At 40.6% G+C, this 27,301-nt stretch overlaps 2 protein-coding genes across 6 annotated transcripts in view; both read left to right on the forward strand.

The window, feature by feature from the left end:
* The window catches only part of ssbp2b (single stranded DNA binding protein 2b), a 119,282-nt gene extending 115,485 nt beyond the window's left edge, over positions 1–3,797 (forward strand). For all 4 annotated transcript variants that reach the window (XM_072714135.1, XM_072714134.1, XM_023843003.2 and 1 more), the window contains one exon: positions 2–3,797. In XM_072714135.1, the coding sequence (XP_072570236.1) occupies positions 2–31 (30 nt within the window). In that variant the 3' untranslated portion in view covers positions 32–3,797. The remainder of the gene's footprint in view (position 1) is intronic.
* A 637-nt stretch (positions 3,798–4,434) lies between these two features.
* acot12 (acyl-CoA thioesterase 12) lies at positions 4,435–27,287 on the forward strand. Of its 2 annotated transcripts, none has more exons than XM_023842981.2 (15): positions 4,435–4,776; positions 15,639–15,708; positions 15,805–15,865; positions 17,350–17,451; positions 17,536–17,680; positions 19,047–19,206; positions 21,268–21,387; positions 21,991–22,135; positions 22,530–22,585; positions 23,368–23,431; positions 23,862–23,945; positions 24,211–24,344; positions 24,992–25,120; positions 26,032–26,103; positions 26,823–26,956. In XM_023842981.2, the coding sequence occupies exons 1-14, from the start codon at positions 4,602–4,604 to the stop codon at positions 26,072–26,074; spliced, it is 1,488 nt and encodes a 495-aa protein (XP_023698749.2). In that variant the 5' UTR covers positions 4,435–4,601; the 3' UTR covers positions 26,075–26,103; positions 26,823–26,956. The 2 variants fall into 2 exon arrangements, with proteins under 2 accessions (XP_023698749.2, XP_023698741.2); XM_023842973.2 differs by having other exon boundaries at positions 4,439–4,776; positions 25,977–26,103; positions 26,823–27,287.
* The last annotated feature ends 14 nt before the right edge of the window (positions 27,288–27,301 follow it).

The following is a 27,301-nucleotide window of genomic DNA, read 5'->3' on the forward strand; positions in this document are numbered from 1 at the left end:
GTATTCTCCAAACATGACCATGAGTGTGTGATGACCTCTGATAGCATCTCCTGGAGTGAACTTTGGAACAAGGAACGTGCTTCAGTCCGCTGTAACTGGCCTTCATCGATTAGTGGAGAAAGTGGGTCCAAGCCTCTCTTTCCTTGGTTCTGTTTGCTGTTTTGTCACTGTTTGATTTAACCACCCCTTTAATACTCAAAGACTGAAACAAACCCCCAGGAAGCAAAAGACAGCAGACTGAAAAGTCAACCACTCAATGTTTTACTTGTATTTTCTACTTTCTATTTGTGTATATATGTGGCTGTATAGTCACTGCTCCATGTGCATGTATATACACACAGAAGTGTAACCCTTGGACTGAGAAAAATCTGAAAAGCTTTCACAAGTAACGATGGGGTTTTTTTTTTAATTTTAGGCTTGGTCGTCTTGTCTTTATTTGTTTCACTTTTTTATTTCTATTTTTGAATCCTCCAAAGTTTGTTCTCATGTGTATAATGGTGGGTAATGAGAACATTTGCGGAATGAGAAGGTTTGAAGGTTTTCAGCTAATGAAATAATGAACAGAACCATGAGAAGGATGCGGTGCATTAAGTGGATGAACGGCGTGTTATAAGTTTGTATAAACACTCCAAATTTCTCCAAAACATAATCAGAAAGTGGGGTTGTATCATTTGTTGATTTGAAATTAAATGTATATTATTATGTATTATGTTTATAAAGCAGAGGTAAAAAGAGAGAAAGCAATTGCTTAGATTTAGTAAAATAAAAAAAATGTAAAGGCAATGTTTTGTTTAATTTTTATGTACTGTACCGTATCCAGATAATGTTTGTTTGTTTGTTTTGAGTGTGCAATCTAGAAGCATGTTTCAATGATTTCAGAAGCATCAGTTTTCCAAGTGTCCCCCTGGATTCTTACGGCCCTCAGCTAGATCTGGCCTTGCCCAGGGACCCCGCGATGCCCCACGAGTGACACAGCTCCTCTCTCAGCTGCATCCACTCAGACTTCTCACTACCCCTTTCCAAATTTTAAGCACCACACTATCAAACTGAACCTAGGGACAAGTTCAAATGTGCGTACTCCATCTGTTTAAAACATAGGGTTTCCTTTCACTCCAAAGGCTGTATGAATGCATAGGTAAGAAATTCAAGATGAACACATTTTGCTGTGTAACTTAATTTTGAGAGATCAGTTGAGTACAATACACTTTTATCTGGGGGAACATGACAGGAAGAGTCTAAACAGCAGGCTTAAAACGCCCTCACTCATGTACTAAAGGGGTCGTTTTAAAGGAGAAATGCTCTGAATTAGATCCTTAAAGTCGCATCCTATAGCTGGCCTTGCTTTAACGGCAACACATTCCTGTATTTTGCTTATTTATTTTTTTCCCCAAACATTGCTTATGTGATTTTAGTAAAAACTTTTTTTTTATTACAGTAAAAGCCCTGTAAATTGTGTATATTTTAATTAAACTAACGCAGGCAGTCCTCAGACTTACATGACATGATACAGTCTAAATGATGTATGCTATCTAATTTTTCAACAAAAAAAAAAACAACAAACAGAAAATGCGAAACATGCTTAATTGACTGTTTGTGATTTAAGGAGGGTTATACTCTGTGGCGGTGTTTTGCACAGAGAAATACATGGTACGATTATATTTAAATAGTTCAGTGTGTTTGACCGGAAGCATCAAAACCAAGAGCTGAGAAAAGTCCTTTTTAAAAACATATATCTTATGTTTGGATTGCATTCATGCATTCTGTTTTGTAATATAAGTTTTATCAAATAAATGCTGGTTATTTTGAATAGTTTTGTTCAGCAATGATACATTGTTCTTTTATATACTGTAGCTAGCCAGCCCCAAAAGCAGATAATTGTTAGGTCTTGAAATGCCTTCACTTGGGTATAGTAAAGTAATGTAAGTAAATTGACTTACTATTCATTGGTTATTCAATGTTATATATTTTCATTAAAATCTTAACAGGAAGCATTTTTAACAATGAGTATTTGTTTGAAGCTAAACAATGCAACGTTTGTAGTTGTCATTTATATTGGGCTGTTGTATGACACTATGCTATTTTAGTTTTCCCGCGGAAACAGACTAATAACATTTCATCTGCTCACTTACTGCATTGCGTTTGAAAATTCAAATATTCTAAAAGGTAAAAATGGATGACGTGGGAGGCACTCTCAATTATGAGAATTTGGTTGATTAGTAAGGACATGATGTATATTACGGAGTGCCATAAGTACAGTTGCTGTAATACAAGCTACTGTAAGTTGAGGACTGCCTTTGACTTATACCTGTTCATAAAGATTTTAATGAAATTGTTTTCCTATGTATGTTAAACAATGCTGTGCTTCTTCGAATTCTGTACTACTGTAGCTGTATTTGTTTCAGTCAAAGGAATATGTACTGACAGTTATGGTCACGGGAAATCAAGTAACATAAGTAGTGTTGTATTGTAAAAAAGAAAAAAGAAAAAAAACTGCCTTTTTCAAGGTCACATCTCATCATAGGAAACATGACAATCATTTAAATAGCTTTGTTTTCATGATAGACCTGTGGCAGGCTTCACCTGAAAGGGTAACAACACTGACGTCATAGTGAACAAAAATTCTAAAAAATTTAATTTCTAAGCACTTGTGGTAAAACTGTTTTGATTTAATTTGGTCACTGATTCAATATATTAGATTAACAAAGAAAAATTAAGTCAAAATGGGGCATCTCATTGGTGGAAAAACATTGAGTTGTCGAGAGGAGGCCGTTGTGGTTATTTAGGTCACACATGGAAAAGGGAAGGGGGCTAACCAGAACTGAAAACTGCAATACATTTTCATTCAGTCCTAATAGTTGCATCACCCGGACAAACTGTGATATATTTTTTTTCTTTTGCTTATATAATTGGAGGAGATGGGGGTAGGGTAGAATGGAATTAAGGCTTTGTTCTGTTTTCTTACCTTAATTCACTGCCCATTGTTCTTACAATGATAATTGTAATTATGAATCATCATTATGAAAATGCTTGAGTTTTGTGAATTGTATTGTCCTCTCTGATCTTTTTATGCAGCAGTTGTCATTTTTTAGCTTTGAAATTCATCTGTGTTTTTGTGAATTATTTAATAAGTATCTTAAAAAACGGAGATGTTTGCTTTTTTAGCATTACTACCATTGTAATAGTATCTACTTTTTTACGTCAAATTTTGTGTGGTGGAGTTACGAGAGAGACTTTTGTAAATTTACTCGCCATCGTTTTCATTTTAGTTTTTTAGTTTTTTTTTTGTTTTTTTTTAGCCATTTGTGATGTGTTTAATTTTAACCTTGTGTTGAGTTTTTGTAAATACATCGAGAAGTACGATATGGGTTTTGAATATACTGATATAAAGCTTCTCTTCCCTCCTAAAGCTACTGGGCGCTGCTGTTTGTGTGACTCAGTCTCTTCCTTTACATACATTTTTATCATCCTTTGGATTTAACAAATGCCCACGACCGTAAACAGGCAGAGGTGCCATTAACTAAGTGATATCAGAGCCAGTTACTGCCTTTAAAAACATGGCTTAATAAATGGGCATTAATAAACAGTTGTTGACCAACAAAGATTATAAATTTACAATGTGTTCCTGCATGGATTTCAAATTCCATACCTCTGTAAGAACATAGGGCTCAGCTTTGTTTGGTTTTGTGTTTTATTTTTAATGTTACTTGGCTCAAAGCTCAACTGAAATTACTGTTCCTCTTGACTGAAGTTTCTTGTGCAAAGGGATTTTTCCTGCAATACATGCATTTGTGTGTTAATTCTGTGACGGTCTGTTCTTTTTCCACATGTGGCTACATGCAGTGTAGCCCTAAGAGGTCATTAGCAGCGGCTTTGAACACAACTGGGCGCCCTGTGCTTCCCTTCGCCATTTGCTCTTTAAAAAGGCCTGTTGTGTTCCAGGCAGCTGATGGCAAAAGCTGATTTGATAATCAGTCAGCAGGTTGTTTCGCTGACTGAAAACGGGAACACCTGCTACAGCAACATCTCTGCTGTTTGATATAGCTTCCGAAAAAAATATGTAAATTCATAGATCAGTGAGTTTATGTAAGACCATCCAGGCTTATACATAATATGAGATGGTCAGAATTCTAGCTGGGTGACCAATATGTGATTAGTGGTCATCTGGTTTGAGGTTTTACAAAAAACAGAATTTCAGCATCTGACCAGCAGTGTGAATCCGCAGCACAAAATCAGGTGAAGTAATAAAAAGTAATCAACTTGTATAAGAAAATGCACTGTACTGTACATAATTATGTAATACTTGTTGCATGAAAGGCCAATCAGTTCCCTGTCGGTGGGCTTGTCCCTACCCCTGCTCCCCGTTGGCTGGGTCTGAGCACTGTCGGTGGGCTTGTCCCTACCCCTGCTCCCCGTTGGCTGGGTCTGAGCACTGTCGGTGGGCTTGTCCCTACCCCTGCTCCCCGTTGGCTGGGTCTGAGCAGGACTCGCATTTCCTGGCGTGTTTATTGGCACAGTTAGCAGAATGTTGTAGATAAGAAGCAGGCGCATGTAGGGGGCAATACACCGTATACAAGCGCTTAGAGAACAAGCATAGGGGAGCCATGCTGGACGGGGCCCACAAGCCCGACGGGCAGGATCCGCTAATTAAGGGGGCAGCCAGGCGCCAGACAGAGGTCCAGATGTGCCAGGCTGTCCTGCCTTGTCATGCCAACCACCGGGGCGATCTGGGTGCCGGGCAGCTACTGAAGTGGATGGACACCACCGCATGTCTAGCAGGTGGGTATCTCATCCAGGAGGTGGTGTGGCAGATGGAAGCCATTCCCAAAACCAGATTATTCTTCATTTTGTTCATCGTAAATTGGAATAATGTAAGCTGCAGCTTTGAACTGAAGCTGATTTTTTTAAAACTGGAAAATAGCTGCATATTGACTGAACGTTATATAAAAGTTATGCTAATCATGTGATTGCTAAAGCAGATTCAGGAGAGTTATTGTGCTCCGTGTGGCACCCTTTCCTCTTTGTTGAGCCGCTCCAGTAATTCGTACATGATTAAATGTCAAATCGTGAGCATTTGTCTTCACTGAAGTAGAACAATAATCATAATTCGAAAAGTCAACCATTTTTCAAAGCCAGAAGTAAACACTGCATTCCCTATACACTTTGGGGCTGCACACGGTCTGTCTGGGAGGCTTTCATGAGCAATATTCTTTTACTTGTTTGTTTGTTTGTTTTTATGGAATAAAGTTACATATAAGGACTGGTTGTATACTGAATAATGAAATATTTTGATATACCTTGCTCTTTCCAGTCATGCAATACTTTTAGACAGTAGGCCTATGCACTAAAATAGCTCAGGTTGCAGGTTGAAATCCCAACAGATACGGGCCATTCGAACGATGCAGCTGGAAAGTGGCCAGAACTCTGGGCAGGCCGAAAGCAGGCAGGCAGCACATTATAACTAGAGATGCACCGATACCGATATTCGGATCGGTATCGGCACCAATCCAGACCTATTTGACGGATCGGGTATCGGCCATGTGTGACCGATCCATGTCCTATACAGTACGTACTTATTTAGTTTTAGCATAGAAACGCTTTTAACAGAAACCAATTTTGAGGTGGGAATAGCGTTTAATGGACAATCCCATTTAACAAAGCACACGCAACTGTGAGACAAAACAAAGCAATGGATGATTTGGGAGTCGCTAACTTAATTGGACTGTTTTGCGAACTCGCAACAGCTTGTGATGCAAGAGGGGCTGCCATCGCAACAAAAGTGTAACTGCGCTGATGCCAACGGGAGAAAATTTTAAGCATTCGCCACTTGTGTATACTTGCATGCTTTGAAGATATTCATATTGAACTGCAAATACCTCAAAAACGCTTAAAACAAACGAGGTGGAACAGTACGTTATGTATGTTTGTAGTAGCCTAATTAAATATTTTTTGTCATACATTTTTTCCATCTGTATTTACTAGCTTAAAAATTAATATATAAAGTATAACAAAGTAAAAAGAGCTCTTGTATCGGAATCTGTATCGGTATCAGCAGTTGTGTATCGGAATCGAATCGGAACTGAAAAAATGTGGATCGCCCATCTCTAATTATAACCCAAACATAATGTGCATGCAGTGCATTCGCAGAATAGCTTAACAAGTAGCATAGCTTAATAAGCATCTTGGCCCACAAAGTATAGATCTCTGAAGCTCTTATCAAGAACGGTAACCTTTGGATGACTTTTTTTTTCCCAGCAAAAAGAACCAACACAGCTACCTTTCACCCAGACCCGGGCTTTCATCACCTAGCAAAGATATACAGATCCAGCCACTTAAAATTTCCCCTCCAGTCTGGCTGGCAGCCAAATCCCAGCCAAGTTCCTTCCAATTACCATCCGAAAGGTAGAGCCCCCCTTCTTCTAGGGGTGGGCCTATATTTGACTATAAACCCGCCCATTCATTCACTTGCAGGGTGATACCATTAGATGGCGCTGTCTTTACAAAAACTTTACTTTTCTTTTTACAGGGTTAAATGATTGAATGGTCTTTGCTATGACTTAAAAAAGCTCATTTTTGTTTTAATTTATTTTATTTACTTATTTTATTTTAATATGCTTTATTGGTTTGTTTATTGTCTATTCTTATTTATCCTTTGTACAGCACTTTGGTCCTACAGTATATTGATTTGTTTTAAAGTGCTTTATTTTAAGCATAGTCCACAAATTTTCAATAGGGTTCAGTTTGTTGGCTTTGGGAAGGCTGTTCTGATGTGTGTTGTGATCATTGTCCCTGTATCAACTGTCCAGCCATTGATTGTTGATACTGTAACTGTTGATTGATTAAAGAATTTGTAGGTCATTGGGAGTTCATGATCCTCACCTGCTGCAGCAATCAGAATCAGAATCAGCTTTTATTCGCCAAGTGTGCTGGGGCACACAAGGAATTAGTTTCCCACAGTTTGATACTCTCTCATACACAAACAATAAGTTAGAGCTGGGCGATAAATCAATTTAATTGATTAATTCGAATTTACAGTTCAGGACGATATGTTTTCATGAAATCGATTTTATTACTTTTTTTACACACAAGCGCCAAATGCGGAACTAATGCGATGCACCATTCCTCACGGGTAAATTAACACTGTAGCAGATTCACTAACAACATGGCAATGACAGGGGAAAAGATGGCACGTGCCCAAAGAAAGGTGTTGCTACTTCTGTAATTTGTAATTGTAATTGTAATATAATATGTCAAACCCAATGGCATAAAGTATTTACTTAATACTAAGCTGACATGATAAAATTATGTGTTTTTTTTCTATTGTTATTACAATATTACTTATTACTTTTATTTATAAGTTTGAGGGTGTATTGTGTTGTTGCCAGTTTTAAAATAAGCTATAGAGAAACCTTTCTAAAAGTGTTCACAATAATAACTGACACTTTATTGATCCCCGTGGGGAAATTGTGTTTATGCCTCCCTCAACTTGATCTTTGAAGAATAAGTTGTCTGTGAAGGCCACCTGTTGGGGCCTTGCTCAAGAAGCTGCAGACATACTGAGGCTGGGCTTGAACCAGTGACTTTCTGATTACAAGCACACAGCTTAGCCCACTGAGCCACACACTGCTCCTAAAGGTCAGGTTTAAAGTAAAAAAAGCTAAATAAAGTAGTTTGATTTTGAGTAGGGGAGGGGAGAATCGATTAAAATCGGAAATCAGATTTTTTGTGAAAAAATCTGAGATTTTATTTTTAGGCCATATCACCCAGCTCTACAATAAGTGACACTATAAAAACAAAATACCGTATACAAGAAATACTGTACAAATACAGTACAATACAATACAAATACAATACAAATGTGAAAAATTATAAATATTATAAATATACACAGGTGAGTAACACTGTGCAATTTTAAGGTGCGAGGTAGAGTGTAAACAGTTTTTGTAAACAGATCTGTAGCGCCTGCCAGAGGGGGGTAGCTGGAGAAGATTGTGTCCAGGATGTGACGGATCTGAAATGATTTTAACTGCTCGTTAAAATCTATGCTCGTTTAGCCGAACTAAAGTCCACAAATCGGATCCTGGCATAAGTTCCTGGACGGACCAGATGTTGCAGGATATAATGCAGCCCCATATTCACTGCATCATCCACCGACCTGTTTGCCCGATAGGCAAACTGCAGGGGGTACAGCTGGTGTCCTGTAATGTCCTTTAGATGGGCTAAAACCAGGCGTTCAAAGGATTTCATGACCACAGACGTCAAGGCGACAGGTCTGTAGTCATTCAGTCCTGTAATGGTGGGTTTTCTGGGGACCGTGATAATGGTGGAGCGTTTGAAGCACGAGGGAACTACACACAGCTCCAGGAATCTATTGAAGATGCGGGTGAAGATGGGAGCCAGCTGATCAGCACAGGTTTTGAGGCAGGAGGGGGATACACCGTCTGGTCCCGGGGCCTTCTTGGTTTTCTGTTTCTGGAACAGCCGGCTCACTTCCGCTTTGTGTATTCTGAGTTCCAGGGGGGAGGATAGGGGGGTACAAGGTGTGATGGGGGTTATTGTCTCTGGAGTGGGGTGGATGGGGGGTGTGAATCTGTTTATCTCAAACCTGCAGTAGAAGTTGTTCAGCTCATCTGCCAGGTCTTTGTTTGCTTCAGCGGGGGGTAGGGGTCGTCTGTTGCTGGTGATATCTCGCAGGCCTCTCCACACTGATGCAGGGTCATTGGCTGAGAACCGTTCTTTCAGCTTCTCAGAGTAGCTTCTTTTTGCCACTTTGATCTCACTGGTCAGCGTGTTCCTGGCCTGCCTGTACAGGGCCCTGTCACCACTTCTGTAGGCATCCTCCTTGGCCTGGTGAAGATGTTGCAGTTTGGGAGTGAACCATGGTTTATTGTTGTTGTATGTGCAGAAGGTCTTGGTCGGGACACACACATCTTCACAAAAACTGATGTATGATGTCACAGTGTCTGTCAACTCATCCAGATTATCAGATGCAGCTTCAAAGACAGTCCAATTAGTGCAGTCAAAACAGTCCTGCAGTTTCTGCTTTGCTGCATTGGTCCACTTCTTCACAGTTTTGACTACAGGCTTGGCACGTTTAAGCTGTTGCCTGTAAATTGGAATAAGATGGACCATACAGTGATCAGAATGTCCTAAAGCTGCCCGGGGGACAGAGCGATAGGCATCTTTTAAAATGGTGTAACAGTGGTCCAGTGTGATGTTGTCCCTGGTGGGGCAGTCGATATGCTGTCTGTATTTAGGAAGTTCCTGGTGTAGATTCACTCTGTTAAAATCACCAAGGACAATAAAAGGGAATAGGGATATTTTCTTTCCAGGGGGGGTGATCTGGTCAGCCAGCATGCATTTACATCTCAAGCTCATTTACATCTGAATGTTGGTGGTGCTGTTAGACTGTGAGAATTGTATGCTTTGAACTCTCCAGTGCTTTTTTAATACCATTCAGTGACTGATGTTGGGAAGACAATGGATATTTACTGTACACCTCCATGTTTCCTGGATTACTGACCCCAAGTCATTTCTGCTACATGGCTTTACACTGTACAATATTTATATTTACATTTAAAGCATTTAACAGACTTATCCAAAGCAACGTACAAGGTATCAAGGTACAATAAGCTGGGTTTAGAGGAGCTTACAGTTTTGATGGCGAGTCTGGCTCTGTGATGGAGGGATGTTAAAATGTTTTCTGTCTTGTGATTTCTTCTATTTCAGGGGCTTCTGGTGTGTTTAGCCGTTTAGATGGTGGACCAGACTTCACGAACCCGAGCGTATAGTCGTGAACAGATGTGAAATTTTGGCCAACTTTTTCATTGAAATTCGATTTGTATGTGTTCAGAAAAATTTGTGATCAGAGGCTTTAAAAGTGTTTATCCAAATAGGGACCTCAAAAAATGTCCCCAAAAGTAGGAAAATTTCAGGTTTTACTACACTTTGGGGGCAATTTGGTCCTCAAATGTGATCTATGCAAACCCACACACAAACACACACATACTACCAGTCAAAAGAGATGTTAATGACTTTCACACATTCAGTTGACCCCCCACCCCCAGCCCCCAGCCCCCAGCCCCCAGCCCCCAGCCCCCAGCCCCCAGCCCCCAGCCCCCAGCCCCCAGCCCCACCACTTTTCTTGTGCTTGTGGGCAGTTCCTTGCTCAGGGTATTTGCTATGGTGAACTTTCATGCAAAAAACATTTGCACTTTCAGGGTCCCTGTGTGGCTCAGTGGGCTAAGCCTGTGTGCTTGTGTTCCCTGGGTCACTGGTTCAAACCCAGCCTCAGCATGTCAGTCATGACTATACAGTGTATAAATGTTTTTGGTAGACAATCATACTTTTTTTCCACTATAGTCTTCTGGTTTCTAATTTACATGCCAACAACAGTTTTGACTGGTAGTGTGTAATGACTGTTTAGTAGTGTTTATTTAACCGACTGGCTTGATAGTCAGAATATGGAATAGTCTTCCTGATAACATAGTGCAAGCTGAATCCTTGAGTTCCTTTAAATCAGAGCTAGATAAGATTTTAACAACTCTGAGCTATTAGTTAAGTTCTCCCTAAGCGAGCTTGATGGGCCGAATGGCCTCCTCTCGTTTGTATAGTTCTTATGTTCTTATGATCTGAAAGCAGTGTTTCTTATGTTAAAAAAATAACCTCACCTTGACCGCTTCAAACATCTGTCTCATCTGTCTCATTGTTTCATTGTGGCCAAGCAGAGAAGTTAATGACACATTCACACATCACCCCCCCCCGTGGATGTGCAGCCACCAGCAGCCTATCCGGCTGTTAGCCAGACAGAAAGAAAGAACACACCTTTATTCTCCACAGTCAACCTTATTACTTTGTTTAGACCTGTAATTAGTCTGTCACACACATCTTGGGTCACTCTCTTCTCCCAAAATAACTCTTGGACATGCTGCTGCTTTGTACCTGGCTTGGCCTCCTTGCGCATGAAATCTTTCATCTTGTGCCAAACAAGCTTAATGGGCTTCAAATCTGATTAATTTTCATATACCTCTCATTGCTTGACAATATCAGTCTTAATACTTTGTTTAGGCCTGTAATTATTGTATTGGACATATCTTGGGACCGCCTCATCTCCAAAGAGGGAAGTAAAATAAAATTGTAATTTCATCAATAAACTGACTAAAAACACATTTTGACAGTTTTAGGCCATCTTTGCCTCACAACAGAAACTATTTCTAAATTTCACAGGCCATTTATTGCAGTGTAGTAAGTTTATTAATGAAATTGGAATTTTGTTTAAATATAGGGAAATTGTACTTGCTTAGATTTTCATTTTTTGCAGTGGAGTTACAATACCTGATTCAGGTATCTTACCTGATTTCAGGTAAGTCACTTCAGATTACTGCTCTCCCTGGTGGATGGATAGATCATTGCAAGTACTTTACACACAGAGAGTTGAGGGGTGGATCATGCCGGCCCCCTTTTTCATTACATCATCGTGGGGGATCTCATTACAGTCAAGGACCAGCCAAGAGCCAGTCAAGGTCCTGTCAAGGACCTGTCATGGAAAGTGGGGAAATTTTAAGCGGCTGGATCTGTATTCAGTTTCCAATGGACCTTTCAGACTGCAGGAGTCATAAATGATTTACGTTTGTTCTCTCCTCTCACAGCAGTTCACGCTATCAGGGGTTTTCTCTACTGCAGTTGGAGAGATAAAATATTGATAAGGCACTAAGCGCTAGCTGTTGGTAAACAGGCTCTTCACATGAGGAGAGGGGAGCATCTTCTCAAAGGGAGTGCAGTTCAGTACAAGAAAATTCACATGACCCAAATGGTGAAGACGTCCCATTTTCCCATTCCCACAATATATTTAGATTAAAAGAAAAAATTAGGAACCGTAAGTACACACTATTAAAGTATTATAGCAAGCTTGATTCTGTCTTTAGCAGATATTTTGTCCTCACTGTTCATTGGACATCTTGGGAAATGGAAAGGTCCTAGATTGCTGTATTAATCTTGATACTAATTTTGATTGGCTACAGCTGAACAAAGCCATGTTCTCATGTCTGTCAGTGAGTGTAGGTCACGTTGCGTACACGGAGTTTTGACTAGCGGGCAAACCGCACTTGATGTTGCCACTGGCTGTACCACTGATGTGCTGCCAGTGTGACAGCTCTGTAATGGATAGAGTTGAGCCCTGTGATGTCGATGACAAAAGTCGACAACCCCTGTGCCACTGATCTGCCTGTCACAAGATCAAATGGTAGCAGAAATGATATCTATGTTTTCGCACATGCAGGGGATGAGGGATTTTGTGAGGCAGCTGTAGCAATGAAGACAAGTTTTATTAAGGATCTGCCTTTTCCAGCACCATAAAAAAATGTAATTAGCATTAGCCCCTGATTGCATGCTGTATTCTACATATTAATGACACAAAGAGTTAAGTTAGTTGGTCAAACTCAGATAGTGTCCATGCATTTTTGAAAACATAATATTACTGTTAAAACCAATAATAACTAAAGTTGCATTTTACAGTTATTAAAGTTACAGTTATTTGAGTTGTGGGTAAAATAACCACGTACTGTATACACTTCACAAGAATGAATGCAGCTGTGAAGTCTGGCATTGCTTTAGAATCCATGGTGAGCTTATAATTCATCTTCCATACTAAACACATCACCACTTGGCTAGAACTACAATGTCCTGCTTGTCTGAAATCCCCTTACTTTCATTTTCTATCCAAAGAGTTGCCCGGCTGGAGACTGGTTTTATTCCACCATTAACACTAATGTGACATCTCTACAATACGCTATGAGTGAACATTGATCTTATGTGTAGCATGTTGGCACCAGCTTTTCCAACATCTCATTCATAAACAAGGCTATGCCTTAGTCGGCCACTTCATACCTGCTCCCAGACATTTCTACTTCACCCTGACTTCTCCTGCCGCTGACCTGAGCAGCTCTAGCAGGGCAGGAACTTGGCAAACTGACTTGTTGGAAAGATGGTGTCCTATGATGGCACCAAGTTGAAAGTCACGAACCTCATCTGTACGGCCGCCCGTTCTACTACTATTGTTTGTTCCTGGATATTGCATTGGCTGTGTGTCTAATTATACTCCTGTGTCAGCCATGGGTTTGACTAAATTAGCCAATTCCTCTAATTAATAGGGGTGTCCACATAATTTTGTGCTAAGTAGCATTACAGTAGATCCCTCCTACCTACTGCCATCAGACACTACAACACCTCCTCCAGACACCCCCCATCCCCAAGCATAACACGCCAGGAATCATCCATCTTTGACAATGCAATAGTCCAGAGCTATCTGCACTATGTGTACTGTCTTCGCAGTTCATCTTGTCTTGCACTATATGTTTGTCCCCTACATGAATCATCACCTTATCCTGGTAGAGAGGTCTGTTTGCCTCTATGATCAAAGGAGCTATGTTGTCGGGGGCAATTGCCCCTGGTAGGGTCTCCCAAGGACATTGGTTCTAGGTGAGCAACCAGACTAAGTGCGATTCAGAAAACCCACATGATGAAAAATATAATGAACCATGTTACTCCACCCAGATTAGGGAGACCGGGGTCTTGCCCTGGAGCCAGGCTTGGGGGGAAGCTCAGATCTGAGCGCCTGGTGGTCAGGCCTCCACCCATGGGGCCCAGCCAACCATAGCCCAAATAAATAACATGGGTCCACCCTCCTGTGGGCACACCATCTGCAGGGGAGTCGGGTGGGTTGGATGAGGTGTACATAGGGTGGCAGGCGAAGGCAGGAACCTCGACAAATCAATCGTCAGCTACCAAAACTGGCTCTTGGCACATGGAATGTATCCTCTCTGGTGGGAACGGAGGCTGAGCTGGTGTGGAGGATATACAGACACCGACTAGATGTAGTCAGGCTCACTGCAACGCATGGATCAGGCTCTCAAACTCTATTCCACTCTGGAGTTGCGCATGGTGAGAGGCACCAAGTTGGAGTGGGTCTACTTATAGCTTTACCCATGCTGTTTAGAGCAGAGATGGAGAACTGATGACCTGAAATGGGAATATAGTCCGGCGGTGAAAAGGATATTTCAAGGATCTCCCGAATCCTACTATTATGCCCTTCTTGGAGGAAGTAGAGCTGGAGGACTCAGAGGGGGACTTGCCCGTCTCTGGGGCTGAAGTCACTGAAACAGTCAAAAAACTGTCTGGTGGTAAGGCTCCAGTGGTGGAAGAGATTTGCCCTGAGTTCTCGAAAGCTCTTGTTGTTGTTGGGCTGTCTTATGACATGCCTCTTCAACATTGTGTGGACATCGGGGACAGTGCCTTTGGACTGGCAGACTGGGGTGGTGAACCCTTAAGCAAGGAGACCAGAGGACGTGTTCCAGTTTCAGGGGCTTCACATTCCTCAGATTCCCTGGAAAGATCTCTACTGGGATACCGCAGAGTTTCCAGGAGGAAACGTGCAGATTCTGTCCTGGCCATGGAATGAAAAAGGGCAAAGCGAAAATCAGAAATGCAATGAACCAAACAAATCATACACAGCAATACCCATCAAAGAAAATCAAACCAACAAAAAAATGTGAGCAGAGCTCCCGAGATGTCTTGCGGTCGGCTTTTCACTTTGGAAAACGGAAGTGACAAATGCCGCATACAGAGAGTCGTGGGTGGAGTCTGCACATGGAGGCGGAGCGAACGTCGAATGGAGAGAGAGCTAGTGGACGAGGCTGTGGGCGGAGCTGAACTTACAGCGGCACGTAACACTGCGCAAAATCCATGGCTTCAAGAAGGAAACGTAGTGTCATGTCCCTCCAAAAGAAGCTCGATATCATTACCGAGATACGAAAAGCAAAATCACACAGAGGTGTTGCAGACCATTTTGGAGTGTCTAAAGTCTACGGTAGGCGATATTTGGAAGAGTAAAGAAAAATCATCCTGCTCACTTGATGTTGGTTAAAAACTGGATGACCACTGCAAGAATAAAACGGGATGATTCGCTAGCTCAGACTGAAATAACACCCTATTATAAGCCTTGCACCTCATAAATATCAGGTAGTTTGTATTTGTACATATGTACGTTGTACTGTACTGTTCATGTATTTCTAAGTTACGGGCATCTCTTACTTACGGGGAACCCTCGATCCCATTCTGCCTGGATAAGGGAGGTTTGACTGTATACTGAAACATTACAGGCAATTTTGAAACACCAACTTGTCTAACTGCATGTTATAACAACATGAATAAGGGAGAATACCTGGAATCCTCAGGGAAAACACAAGAGGTGTTATGAGAGGTCATTATGAGAGACATATAACATATAACAGCATTGTCAGCATTTCAGTACACTGTCACAAGTTGTTCTGACATGCTGTATGTACAGTTAAGCCCAAAAGTATTTGTACCCAATGCCAAATATGTTATGTGACAAAAGAAAGTAATACATTATGCTAGAAATATAAATTATTATTTTTTTGTTTACATCTACAAAAAATGCCATGTCCAAAATTATTCATACTTGAAATTTTTGAGAAAATGCGGGTTACTACACCATTCCAAATGGTCCTGGTAATTTTTACCATGTTCCACTCAAATTATTATAAGTTCTGTTTGTTGAAATACACTTCCACATATTGTTTGCCAGTTTGCACAATTCACGTTTACCTTTTCTGTTTCTTTAGCTGAGAAGCATGCTGGAATTGCATGCGTCACAGCCTCCATGGATGATATCCAGTTTGAAGAGACAGTGAGGTATTTCTCTCTCTTTTACTCTTTACCAAGCTGAAATAAAAGAAATGTAGACTGATTCATTAATCCACTGAAGTCTTATTGTCTTTCTTTTCGCAGGGTTGGTCAAGTAATAACCATAAGAGCCAAAGTAAACCGATCTTTCAATACCAGCATGGAGGTAGGTCAGGCAGCCGTGAATTGTCGAAGATAATGGAGCTCATATATTTAAAGGACTTTCATGAAACATTAAAACGGTGCACAGCAACAAAAGGCAAGCTTGTTAAATAGACGGTTAGATGTTATAGATGTATGCATGTAATTAATGTCAAAAATCTGTAGAGACATTGCACACAGCCCTGAGAAAACTTATTAAAGACTTGCATAAACATTTACAAATGTGAAGGATTAGAAACAATATTGCATTACTGATTTACATTTAGTTTACATTCAGTATGTCTCTCATATAATTTTCAAAAGCAAAACTGAAGCCTTTACGAGATATTAATAGACTTGTAATAATAACTACAGACATTGATGACAGAAATGTCACTGTTACAAATTACACATAATATTTCACTGCATAAGATGAGTTTTTTTTTATTTGTACAAGTACTGGTACATGGCATTTTTTCATATCCCACCTTGCTCTCCTGCTAGAATTATCAAACCCACTTTGTGGTGGATAGTAGAGTATATACACATAGTCCTACTCCTTAGCTACCTTAAATGCCATTTTAACAAGATGTACAGGGTCTTGTAATTCATTATTATTGCACAGTTTAACATTTTAATATTAATATTTTATTTTTGTAATATTTAGCTTTGCTCTACAGTTGTATTAATATATACTTTTCAGCTAAATCGTGTTAACTTGTGTACTTGTATAATTGTTAGGTGTTAGATGTTTCACTGTGTTGGTTGACAAATAACTAGTATTTATGTGAGTGTTTGCCCATCTTTTTGTAATTTCAGGTTAAATTCGTGTATGTCTGACCTGCGTAGTTTTAGTCATGTTAATAAAACAACGTTTATGATCTCTGTTTGTTCATTCACATTTCTGGCTTTCCTCAATGTTCCCCTTGAAGACTTGACGCAATTACATTACATGCATTTTGTGGGCATTGATTAGGAAAAATAATACAAAGAGAATCATTTACTGGAGTACTTTCATCAGTAGCTGAAATAGACTGAAAGATGTGCATATGCATGCCATGCCTGAAATGGACTGGAAGATGTGCATAGGCATGTCATGCCTGAAATGGACTGGAAAACGTGCACATGCATCTCATACCTGAAATGGACTGGAAGATGTGCATAGGCATGTCATGCCTGAAATGGACTGGAAGATGTGCATATGCATGTCATGCCTGAAATGGACTGGAAAACGTGCACATGCATCTCATACCTGAAATGGACTGGAAGATGTACATATGCATGTCATGCCTGAAATGGACTGGAAAACGTGCACATGCATCTCATACCTGAAATGGACTGGAAGATGTGCATATGCATGTCATCCATGAAATGGACTGGAAAACGTGCACATGCATCTCATACCTGAAATAGACTATCCCACCTCTGGTATAAACTATATACAGCCCTTTGACACAAAGCGTCCTTGTTGTAACTGCATGATGTAACAATAAAATCTGATATGTGCAGGTCGGCATCCACGTGTCTGTACAGGACGTGCTGAGTGGCATGCAGAAGAAGGTCTGTTTGGCTTTCTCCACATTCGTGGGCAAACCCACTGGATCTAAGAAGGTGAGATAGACCTCATTCATTTGGAGAGCCCTTGAAGCCCTATGCAGCTACACTGCTCACCACACTGCGCGGTCATGCTTGCAGGTGTGCCTGACACTGGTCAGCGTCCCCGTTTCTGCAGAGGAGCAGCTAGAGCATTCGCTGGCATCCGAGAGACGCAGACTCCGTCTCTACAACCAGGGAGCCTTCGCCAAACTCATGCAGGATTACCACATCCTAAATAGCAACGGTCAGCTGTTCCCCAGTTCCTCTTGTAGGGCGTAGGGTTAAGAGGGTGGGTGAGCGGCACTGCAGGAAGCAGAGAGAACTGAAATAGATACATATTAGAGGGGGTTTGAAGTCACCCTCAACCCTCAAATAATCACCATGTTGATAAAAATCTATACGCTAAGCCTAGTTAATCACGAATTCATTGGTCATGAGATCCTAGCCATGTTGCGCACAGTAGAGTAGTATCATTGCTTTTACTAGGAATCTAAGAGCAGAGTTAAAAGAGGAGATGGAATAATTGCTTGACTTATTGCCAGGCCTCTTGGACCCATGGTCGCGCAAAAACAGGTGACCAGTGGAACGAGGGCCAGGAAAGATGCAAATCTGCACATAGTCCATGTCTAACACTGGAAAGAATGCAGCCAGGGTCAGCCAGGCGACAGCATGACCGCTCATGAGGGTACAAACAAAATTCATTCCGTCACTCGCCTCATCCCTTTCCCCCCCCCCACCCATACAAAGCAAGAGCTTTGCAAAGGCACTGACTGAACCAGCTCCCACGTGTCATCACTGGCCCTTGGTCTGTGCCCTTGGTCTTTGCTGGAGTTGGTGAGTATGCAGGATGATTGTCCACCTGGGCAGAAATGACGATCTACACATTCCTCCATACGGCATTACATACGCACCATTTTATCATAGCGTATTTTAGCCCTGTCCTCCATGATATAACTAATATATTCTTTCAGAAAAATTCTGTTACACTTTACTTGAAGCTGTCATCTATAATGCATTAATGATACATTCATAATTCATTATAATGGTTAGAATAAGAATTAATAAAGCATTACAGCAACTTCTACTGACAATCAGTAGGCGTTGTGGTGTTGATTATAATACTTCATAAGCTCCTATGAAGCTCTCATCTGTAATGCACTATAGATACTTTAGTAATGTATTATAATGCTCAGTATAAGCATTAAGGATGCTTTGCATTGGAATCTATAATGCATTATAGATGAGTGCTTCATAAAGTATTCATAATGTGTCATAATGCAACATGGCTATAATGGCTATATGCCTTTTTATAAATATGTATAGCCGTGTTTATAATGCTTTATGAATGCATTATAATGTGTTATGAATGTGTTTGGAGATTCCTATAGACATTCATAGAAAGTGTTGCCAAAAGTTCTTTCTTCAGTATATTTCCATTATTTTATTTTCATTTGAATTTTATTTAGTTGTTATGGTTGCCATAGGGAAGACAGCTGAGATGTTGTAGCTGGTAAAAATGGAGAAGCTGCATGTTTCCTGTCATTCAGCTGAGGTCCTACACAGTGTGCATTGTGAGGCTAAAGGTGCATGACCTTTGTGTGTTACGGCAGGTCTCCACAGCGGAATAGACAGCCTTCCCCTGAAGCCTACAGAGATGACTCAGGTGGAGAGCACTGAGCTGGTGCTGCCACCCAATGCGAATCACCACGGCAACACCTTTGGCGGGCAGGTTATGTCATGGATGGAGAATGTTGCCTCTGTTGCAGCCAGGTGACCCAAATTACCCCTTGAAGGTTATGATGTTAGTCTTCAGTCATAAGCATTTGTTAATGCTTATACTTATACGGTATCTGTGTCATATTGAGATTTAACCAGTTAGAAAATTTTGAAGGGTGGTTGCCTAACATATACTTAATATATAACATATACAGATACAATGGACTTGCACAAATAAAAAAAATCTTATGCATCAATACCAATGATCATATAATCACTTAGTGATGATTAAAACCCCTCATGAGCCATAAAGTGATGGACACCTAAGATTTTTTTAAGGAAATGTCCATCATGGTAACACTTTCCTTAAAGCCGTTATCTGTAATGCATTATAAATACCTTCATAATGCATTATAATGGTACATTGTCGGCTAAGAAAACCTAGTATCTGCAGTTTTGGTGATTTTCAGGTTTTTGGTGCACTACACATTAGAAAATCATAAATTTTCTTCTGTGAAAAGCCGTAAATGACTAGCCAATAGAAATCTAAAAGGAAGTGATGTAGGTGAAACTTGTATCCGATTTCCTGTTTTTTTTTGCTAACAGGACAGCCATGTATCTGCAAGGCACATGTCTCTTGGGTCCATTCCGTCCACATTTGCTATATTAGATATGTATGCACTGTTAATGAAGACAAGCAATACACTCATATTGTTTCTGTAATGTTGTAGGTCATAGATGAACCATTGAGGTAAACATGAACTTTCAAATTTAAATTTTTTACAAGTTCTGTTAAGTCAGTGAGTATCCTAGGGCACTGCATGCATGCATGTACACTGTATTATTATTTCCTTTGTGCAATAAATGACCACGTAATATTGTGCACCATCCCATAATACATGGCTTAAACTTGAGTGTCTTATTTAGTTTTTAGCCCATTTATTTATTCCAATGACATTTGTTAAACTGATATAAGTTATGCATTCAAATCTAACTTCTTTATATTTATTTTTCTTAAGTCATGAACTACGGGAAAAAATTGGACAGGAAAATCAATTTTTTGTATCTCATGAAAAACCATGACTTTGCAGATACAAGGTTTTCTTAGTGAGCAGACTATACATAGATATGGCATTCATAGAAGGCGTTACGATCTTTTTTTAGTTTAAATGTATGTCTTTCACGGCACTGATTTTATACAGGGTGTTCATCTGCTCACACGATGCTTTGTTTGCTTTCAGCACACCCCTTCAGTTAAACAAATCACCGGCCCAATGAAAACAAGCGCAGCACTGCTTCCTGCTAACCCGTATATCACACACCGCTTACCTGAATACCAGATTTAATGATACCTTATACACTCCAGTCGTCCAGCTAAATATAGAAAGCATGTCTACTCAGAGTAAAGGTTCATTTACCAAGCACAAACATGCACAAAGCATTTTACCTGGATGCTGAATTTGCTGGTGTAAGGACAGACAGGCACAGTTTTACAGATAAAAATATAGTAAATACAATAAATGACAATAAATATACAGCTAAACAGAGGTGCTGTATGCATAAAGGACCAGGAGGGGTTGATGATGATTTTTTTGAGCTCAAATAATTAGCCAAGTACCAACTCAAAGGTACAACAGCAATATCCCTAATATTATTACATTCTTTTAATCTTATATAAATCCTATATTGCACCACCTATTTATTGCTTATTTATTGTCTTATATTGCACTCTCTTGTCTTGCATTGTCTTCTCTTATATTGCGCTAGTTTGTGCTATTGTCTCTCCATGTACCTGTCTCCTATCCTGCAACTGTGGCATCACAATTTCATTGTGTTCCTCTAAACATGACAACAAAAATTTGAGACTTCAATAAAACTTGAGAACTTTACATTTACGGGAAGATGTTTACTTAGGTGATGTTGAATAAAAACTATATTTCTCAAGAGTGCTTCCACTTAACTACCTGGTGCTTGCCTATCCCCACCCCGTCCCTAACCCTATCCCCACCCCGTCCCTAACCCTATCCCCACCCCGTCCCTAACCCTATCCCCACCCCGTCCCTAACCCTATTCTCACCCCGTCCCTAACCCTAACCCTACTCCTTTCCTCTTTAGTCGCCTATGTGGGACTTTCCCTACCCTGCGGGCCGTGGACATGTTTAAATTCCGTGGTCCGTCCACCGTTGGAGACAGGCTGGTGTTCAAGGCCATGGTTAACAACGTCTTTGGAACGAGGTACTGAGCAATGGTGCCATCATACATCTCCACCCAATCCCATCAAACCAGAGTGACTTTTACATTTACCGTTACCATACCAACATATTTATAGATCACTATGTGATAGTGTATTGTCCGGTATGCCCAGGTACGGTTTGATTGATAGTCTTGGATAAAAAATGTGTTTCTTTTGACTGAAGTAAACTAGTTTTAAATTGTGCAAAATGTAACACATCGGATAATGTGGGCTTGTGGGAGTTTTACATGCACAAAAGCGTTCTAAGGACAGAACGAAAATTAATTGGTTCAGTGAGAGAACCAGATTTTAGAGGAGGTGGGTCCAAGGGACTAGAGGAGGCGGGACCAAGAGATCTGATTAGTTGGTCCCACCTCCACTAGCTGCTTGCATCCACCTCCTCTGCAATTGGATTGGTTATCACTCTGAATCAATCATTCTTCATTCTGCCCTCAGAACATTTTTGCGGAAGTAAAACTCCCTCGGGTATTTGTGGGGTGCATTTGTTTAAAGGTGTGAACCCGCTGTCATTTGCAGAGGTTGTGTGTTACCGCTGAACCTGGGTCACGATGCCCATCATTAGTGTGATTTCTTTGGCTTAACAGTGCAGAGGTGGGAGTGAAGGTGGAAGCCTATAACTGCCAGGAATGGAACCAGGGGAGACCCAGACACATCAACAGCGCCTTCCTCATCTACCACACAGACGAGGAACAGCAGCACAGCTTCCCCAGAGTCACCTACACCACAAAGGTACAGTAGGCCTCAGTTGGCATATTCATCAGAGTGCTGCAATGCTGCATATAATTCATTACCAACCAATCATTTACTGCTTCAGTTATACTCACCAGGAATGCAATGACACCATTTAAATCATTGAACAACGATTGAAAAAACGTAATTTTTTATTCTGCAGCAGAACAGCTACATTCCTTTGTACCTTTTTTTTTCTCACTGCATTTTACATAACACCTGTATTTGCAATGACCCCCCATGTATCTGCCAGAACTGCACTAACAGCATTAAGCACTCTCTGTTTATCTTTTGTACTTCTTCCTGTTTGTCAGAAGTATGATCATGTTTTATCATGTTCACTGACATGTGTGTGAGCACAGCATAGCCAAACTGACCCTGTTTATCCTCCAAGGATGGAGAGAGGAGACACCGTGCAGCCATAGTGAGGAAGAGAATCCGCCTGGCCAGGTGCAGTGCCACCCCTACACTCACATACACAGATACATACACACACACATATACACATTGCGTGTATTTTTATCTTTTACTTTTATGGGCAACAATCCCAACAATGACGACCTTAACCCCTACCCATAATCATAAGTAACCAAACAAAATATGAGATTTTTGGCATTTTTACTTTGACTGCATTCACAAATCTTTGACAATGTCAAAATAACAGGTTTTATTACGTTGTGCGTTGTGGGGGACATTTGCTCTCCACAATGTAATATGAACCTAATCCACACACACACACACACACACACACACACAAAATGACTGAGTACTGTTCACATCACTCCATGAAGTGTGAAGGCTTTTTCAACTAATAAGAGAATAAAACCTTTGCACTACTCAAACATCCAAGCAGCTGGTTAAATCAAATAAAATGTTTGCAAAGGCACAATACAATTGAGTGTGATAAATCCACTATCCTGCAAAATACCTTTGAACTTTTTTTAATTGTTAATGTACAGGAATAATAATGAAATATGCTTGACTTTGAGTTTGAACACATTTAATAATGATTTCTTTCTGGGAAGATGCACAGCTCAGCTTTATTTATTGCTTTATGAGTTGTGCATGATTCAAGTAGAACAATGGAGCGTCTGATCATTAAAAGTATTTATTCTCTCCTGCAGGCTATATTCTTTGTCCTTGAAGAAATTAATGTGGCCATATTTTCCTATTTAGAGAAGGCCAATGCCCTCTTTAATTGTGCACCAATAAAACACGGTCTGTCATTGCAGGAAGCACCTCTTATCTTGCAAAGACGAAGGGCCCCTGTCGGTTCCGTGGGATAAAGGCAATCAGGTAAATGACATCTATGGCCATGCCCTTTACATCTATAAGACGGTTCGAAACCCAGGGAAGGTTAATTAGCAAGGCTGTGACTTTTTGGATATGCGTGTTTTTCTGTTGACCTTTTCCTGTCGTGTCACTCCCCATCTCTAAATGTCACAATGCTTCTGCCTTTTGACACAGAATCCGCAAGCGCGATTTCAACTGAAAGTTCCCTCCTGTGACATGTATCTCAGAAACCGGGAGATGTAGAGCGAAAGATATGCTGTTTGGAAAATTTGCTGGAAACAGCTCACATTTGCATGATTAGATGCTTGTAAGACAACATAAGTTGCTATACCTACATGTTCAGAAGAGGGTATGTGTAAGTTTGGGTTTGGAACCAAACTTAGGTCACTGGAACATCTGGACTCATGGAAGAACTCCACTGTGCCCTCTGCAGGTCTACCTGGGCTATAACAACGTAGCGACTCTCACCATCCTGGCTGCAAAGAAAGACTGGCAAGCCAGCAGCATCAGCAACAAGGTAACAGAACCACACACCTATGCTATGTGCATTTGTATAAAGAAAGGATAGCATATTGCCTTATATACCTTTATATAACTGTATATACAGTATATGCCACTATACTCCATTGCCCACCAATCCAAAATAAACTGCCCTTTTACTCATTTTAGTTACTGTAATAATGTAACTTATTTAACTAATTCAAAAGCCCAGTAAAGAGCTTCCTGCAGGAAATAGACAGAAGTCTTCGCTGATGTTCCTCTTCTTTCCTTTGTGGCTGCAGGTCACCGTGTCCGTGAACGACGACCAGGACTCTCTGTGCATGAGGGTGGAGATGGACGTCCACGCTCCAGCCTTCCACGCCTTCTCCCTCCTGTCAGACCTCTGTCTGCGCCCACAGTGGGACCAACACTACCTGTAAGCTGCCCATTGGCCAGATCTACCGCTCCTCATCTGAGAGAAATATCTTCATGGATTACGTTTCTGGGGCTCCAGACATGAATATTTTCTCAAACGCCCTGAATCTTTTAGGTTTTTAAAATAATTTTGACGGCATCTACCATGTTTTTCCCAAATGATGTACAGATTTTTAAGCATTGAATGTTCAGGAATAGCTGCTACACGAGGGAAAAAATTTCCCCTGGGGAGATCCCCCCCCCCCGAAGCCCTCAGGTCTGGGCTCTCCCCTGCTGTCACTCTGGGGCGCCTGGGATGGTCTGAACTCTCACCCCTTTTACAGTGCCCCTGCCCTCAGGAACAGAGCTTCTATACACACAATCAGAAATAATGTAGAAATTACCTTTAAAACGATCTCAAGCAAAGTATACCTGTTTAACATATACAGTGAAACTGATCACAAATAACTAATATAAAATGGACGTTGGAGACTTTCAGTATTTATGCAGGTGCAAATTAACATGCCCCGTTGGACGGACACTGCAACACGTGTAGATTCAACGTTATGTCGACTGTCCTGAATTGCACCTTGGTGTCAGAGTTAGACGAATTTGTATTACACCCCCTGGTGGCTTATGTTCTTATGTACCCCCCGATCTCCACTGCAGGAGCTGTGAGGAGGTAGAGAAAGCAGACGAGGAGGAGAGGGTGTACCATGTGAAATGTCCACCCATCAACGGCGAGTCTGGACGGGACTTTGTGTTTCTACTGTCCGAGAGACAGCCCTGCAAAGACGGGTACAGAGAGCACGGCACCCTACAACACAACGGGAACTTAATGTGCACACAACAAACCCACTTTTAAAATCACTGCTTTAAATCATAGTAGGACTTATGAGTTCATGTTAAAGAAGACCCTGTCCAAAAGGTGCTCGTCTGGTGAAGTTAAAGAATCTGATCAAAGTAAACAGTCGCAGTAAATGTGTTCCTCCATGTTGCTATTTTGTCAACAGCACTAGTCTATCAGGAGTTCCTGTTATATCCTGGTGCCTCTTGCTGGAAGCACATGGTGCCAATGTACATGGAACAATGTGTCATGGAACAATGTAGCTCAGTGTCAACATACCTGAGGCTAATATAAAGCATCGCCCTGTTTTAAGGGCAGATGCCACACTGAGCTGTCCTTATCATTATAATGCATTCTATTTGGGTTTATATGAGGTGACTTTTATCTCTCATGAAGGACATTTAATCCAAATTTGAAGGTTAATGTTTACGAATCAGAGAACACATACTGTTTACACCCTGCTGTATTCTGCAGTCAATGTCAAACAACGTCATTTAATAGAGGAACAGTGACACCTAGTGGCTCTTTCTAAGTTATTTCATCATGTCATAATTTTCTGTAGATTTTTAGTGAATTTTTTCCAGATCTCACATGTAGTTAGCAAATTACAAATCTGTCAAACACTTTATAATATATAATTGACACTGAGCTACACTGCACTGTGATTTAGCCATGTTTAAATCATGTTTATTTAAAAAAAATATTACCAAGAAATGAAGTGCACATTGAAGTAAGGCAAACACTACATTACTGATCATGAAAAAGTTAATTAATAAAAGTGAGATTCTTATTTTGCTTTCATTTCAGTGACCCTTACATCGTCGCCCTGAGGTCAGTCACAGTAACTGCTGTCCCTCCCCAGGACGACTATATCAGGAGTGAAACGCAGTGCGCCGGTTTCCTGATCTGGAGCAAAAACTGCACTAACTGTAAGGTGGGACCTTCACCTTTTTAACTTTGTTACCTGTTTTATTAGTGCATGTAAAACCCTCTTCCGTTTCAACTACTTCCACCAAGGAACTCTACTTTTTTCCTGGTGGCTAATGGTCACACTGAATCCCAGCTCTGGATAAGACCAAAACGTCTTGTACGAGCAGTAAACAGTGATGGTGTATAACTGTACAGCACGTGCTTTTGTCTGTACCAGTGATATTGAGGACAATCGTACAGGTAGCGTTTTGCTATGTCACTCTGTTGAGTCTGATCATGTGTGTTTATATTTTGGAGAAGGTTTATGGTTCTGAGACATTGTGTGCTTTTGATCACAATATTTTAATGACTGGGAAAACTAACAGCAGTTGGAACATACTGATTCACATCTGGATACTACATTTGAGATGTTAAATGATTGATTCATCAATTTTATTGAATAATTACATAATTAACGATTTATTAAAATTATATTTCATTATAGTTAATTCTTAAACATAAGTTGCATTCTCGGGATACCAGATTTTACCTCCTAATTCTATAAAGGTTTTATTCATGCAAATCTCTGGGTGCGGATTTACATTTGCAGCATAAGACTCGTCTTATTACAGCTTATCTGCGATACGTGAGTGATGCCCTTCCTTCGGCTTCAGGGTGGGAAGGCGGTGAAATTTTTACTGCCCGGATGATTCATCGATGTTTTTCTGCTCTTGCTGCAAATAGGTGTCTTACTACAACCAGGTGACCTTGGGGGTTCTGCCGTATGTGGTGGGGAACCTCGCAGGATGGTCCAGGTGCATGGAGGACACGGCCTCGTCATGCATCGCTTTCCTGGGGAGGGATGTGCTGCCAGTCCCACTCCACACATCATGAAAGGTCCAGTGAATATAAGCCTCCCACCAGTAAGGGTATTTTGGCTTTAACAACTGTAGCTGTGTACTGATGTATATTTGAATGTCTATAAAAGTATAATGGTTAAATAATCTATTTAAACAACGCGATACATCATTTTATATGAGGGCCTTGAAATTAAGATATACTTTGCAAAATGTGTATAATCACATATTGTTATTCTCTGAAATTATGCCTTAATGATATCTATCATTAATTGATTTAGCATTAAGAAACGCTGTAAATGCACTCCTTGGCTGTAAGCTTATGTGCTGATGTATAAATGTAAAGGCTTATTGATGTGAATTGTA

The sequence above is a fragment of the Paramormyrops kingsleyae genome, chromosome 7 (genome assembly GCF_048594095.1).
Source record: "Paramormyrops kingsleyae isolate MSU_618 chromosome 7, PKINGS_0.4, whole genome shotgun sequence".
Taxonomy (NCBI): Eukaryota; Metazoa; Chordata; class Actinopteri; order Osteoglossiformes; family Mormyridae; genus Paramormyrops; species Paramormyrops kingsleyae.

Coding starts and splice junctions, on each gene's coding strand:
- acot12 (XM_023842973.2), top strand. CDS start 4,602: ATGCTGGACGGGGCCCACAAGCCCGACGGGCAGGATCCGCTAATTAAG. Junction 23,946..24,210: donor CCAGCAGCATCAGCAACAAG/GTAACAGAACCA, acceptor TTGTGGCTGCAG/GTCACCGTGTCCGTGAACGA. Junction 26,104..26,822: donor AAAACTGCACTAACTGTAAG/GTGGGACCTTCA, acceptor TGCTGCAAATAG/GTGTCTTACTACAACCAGGT.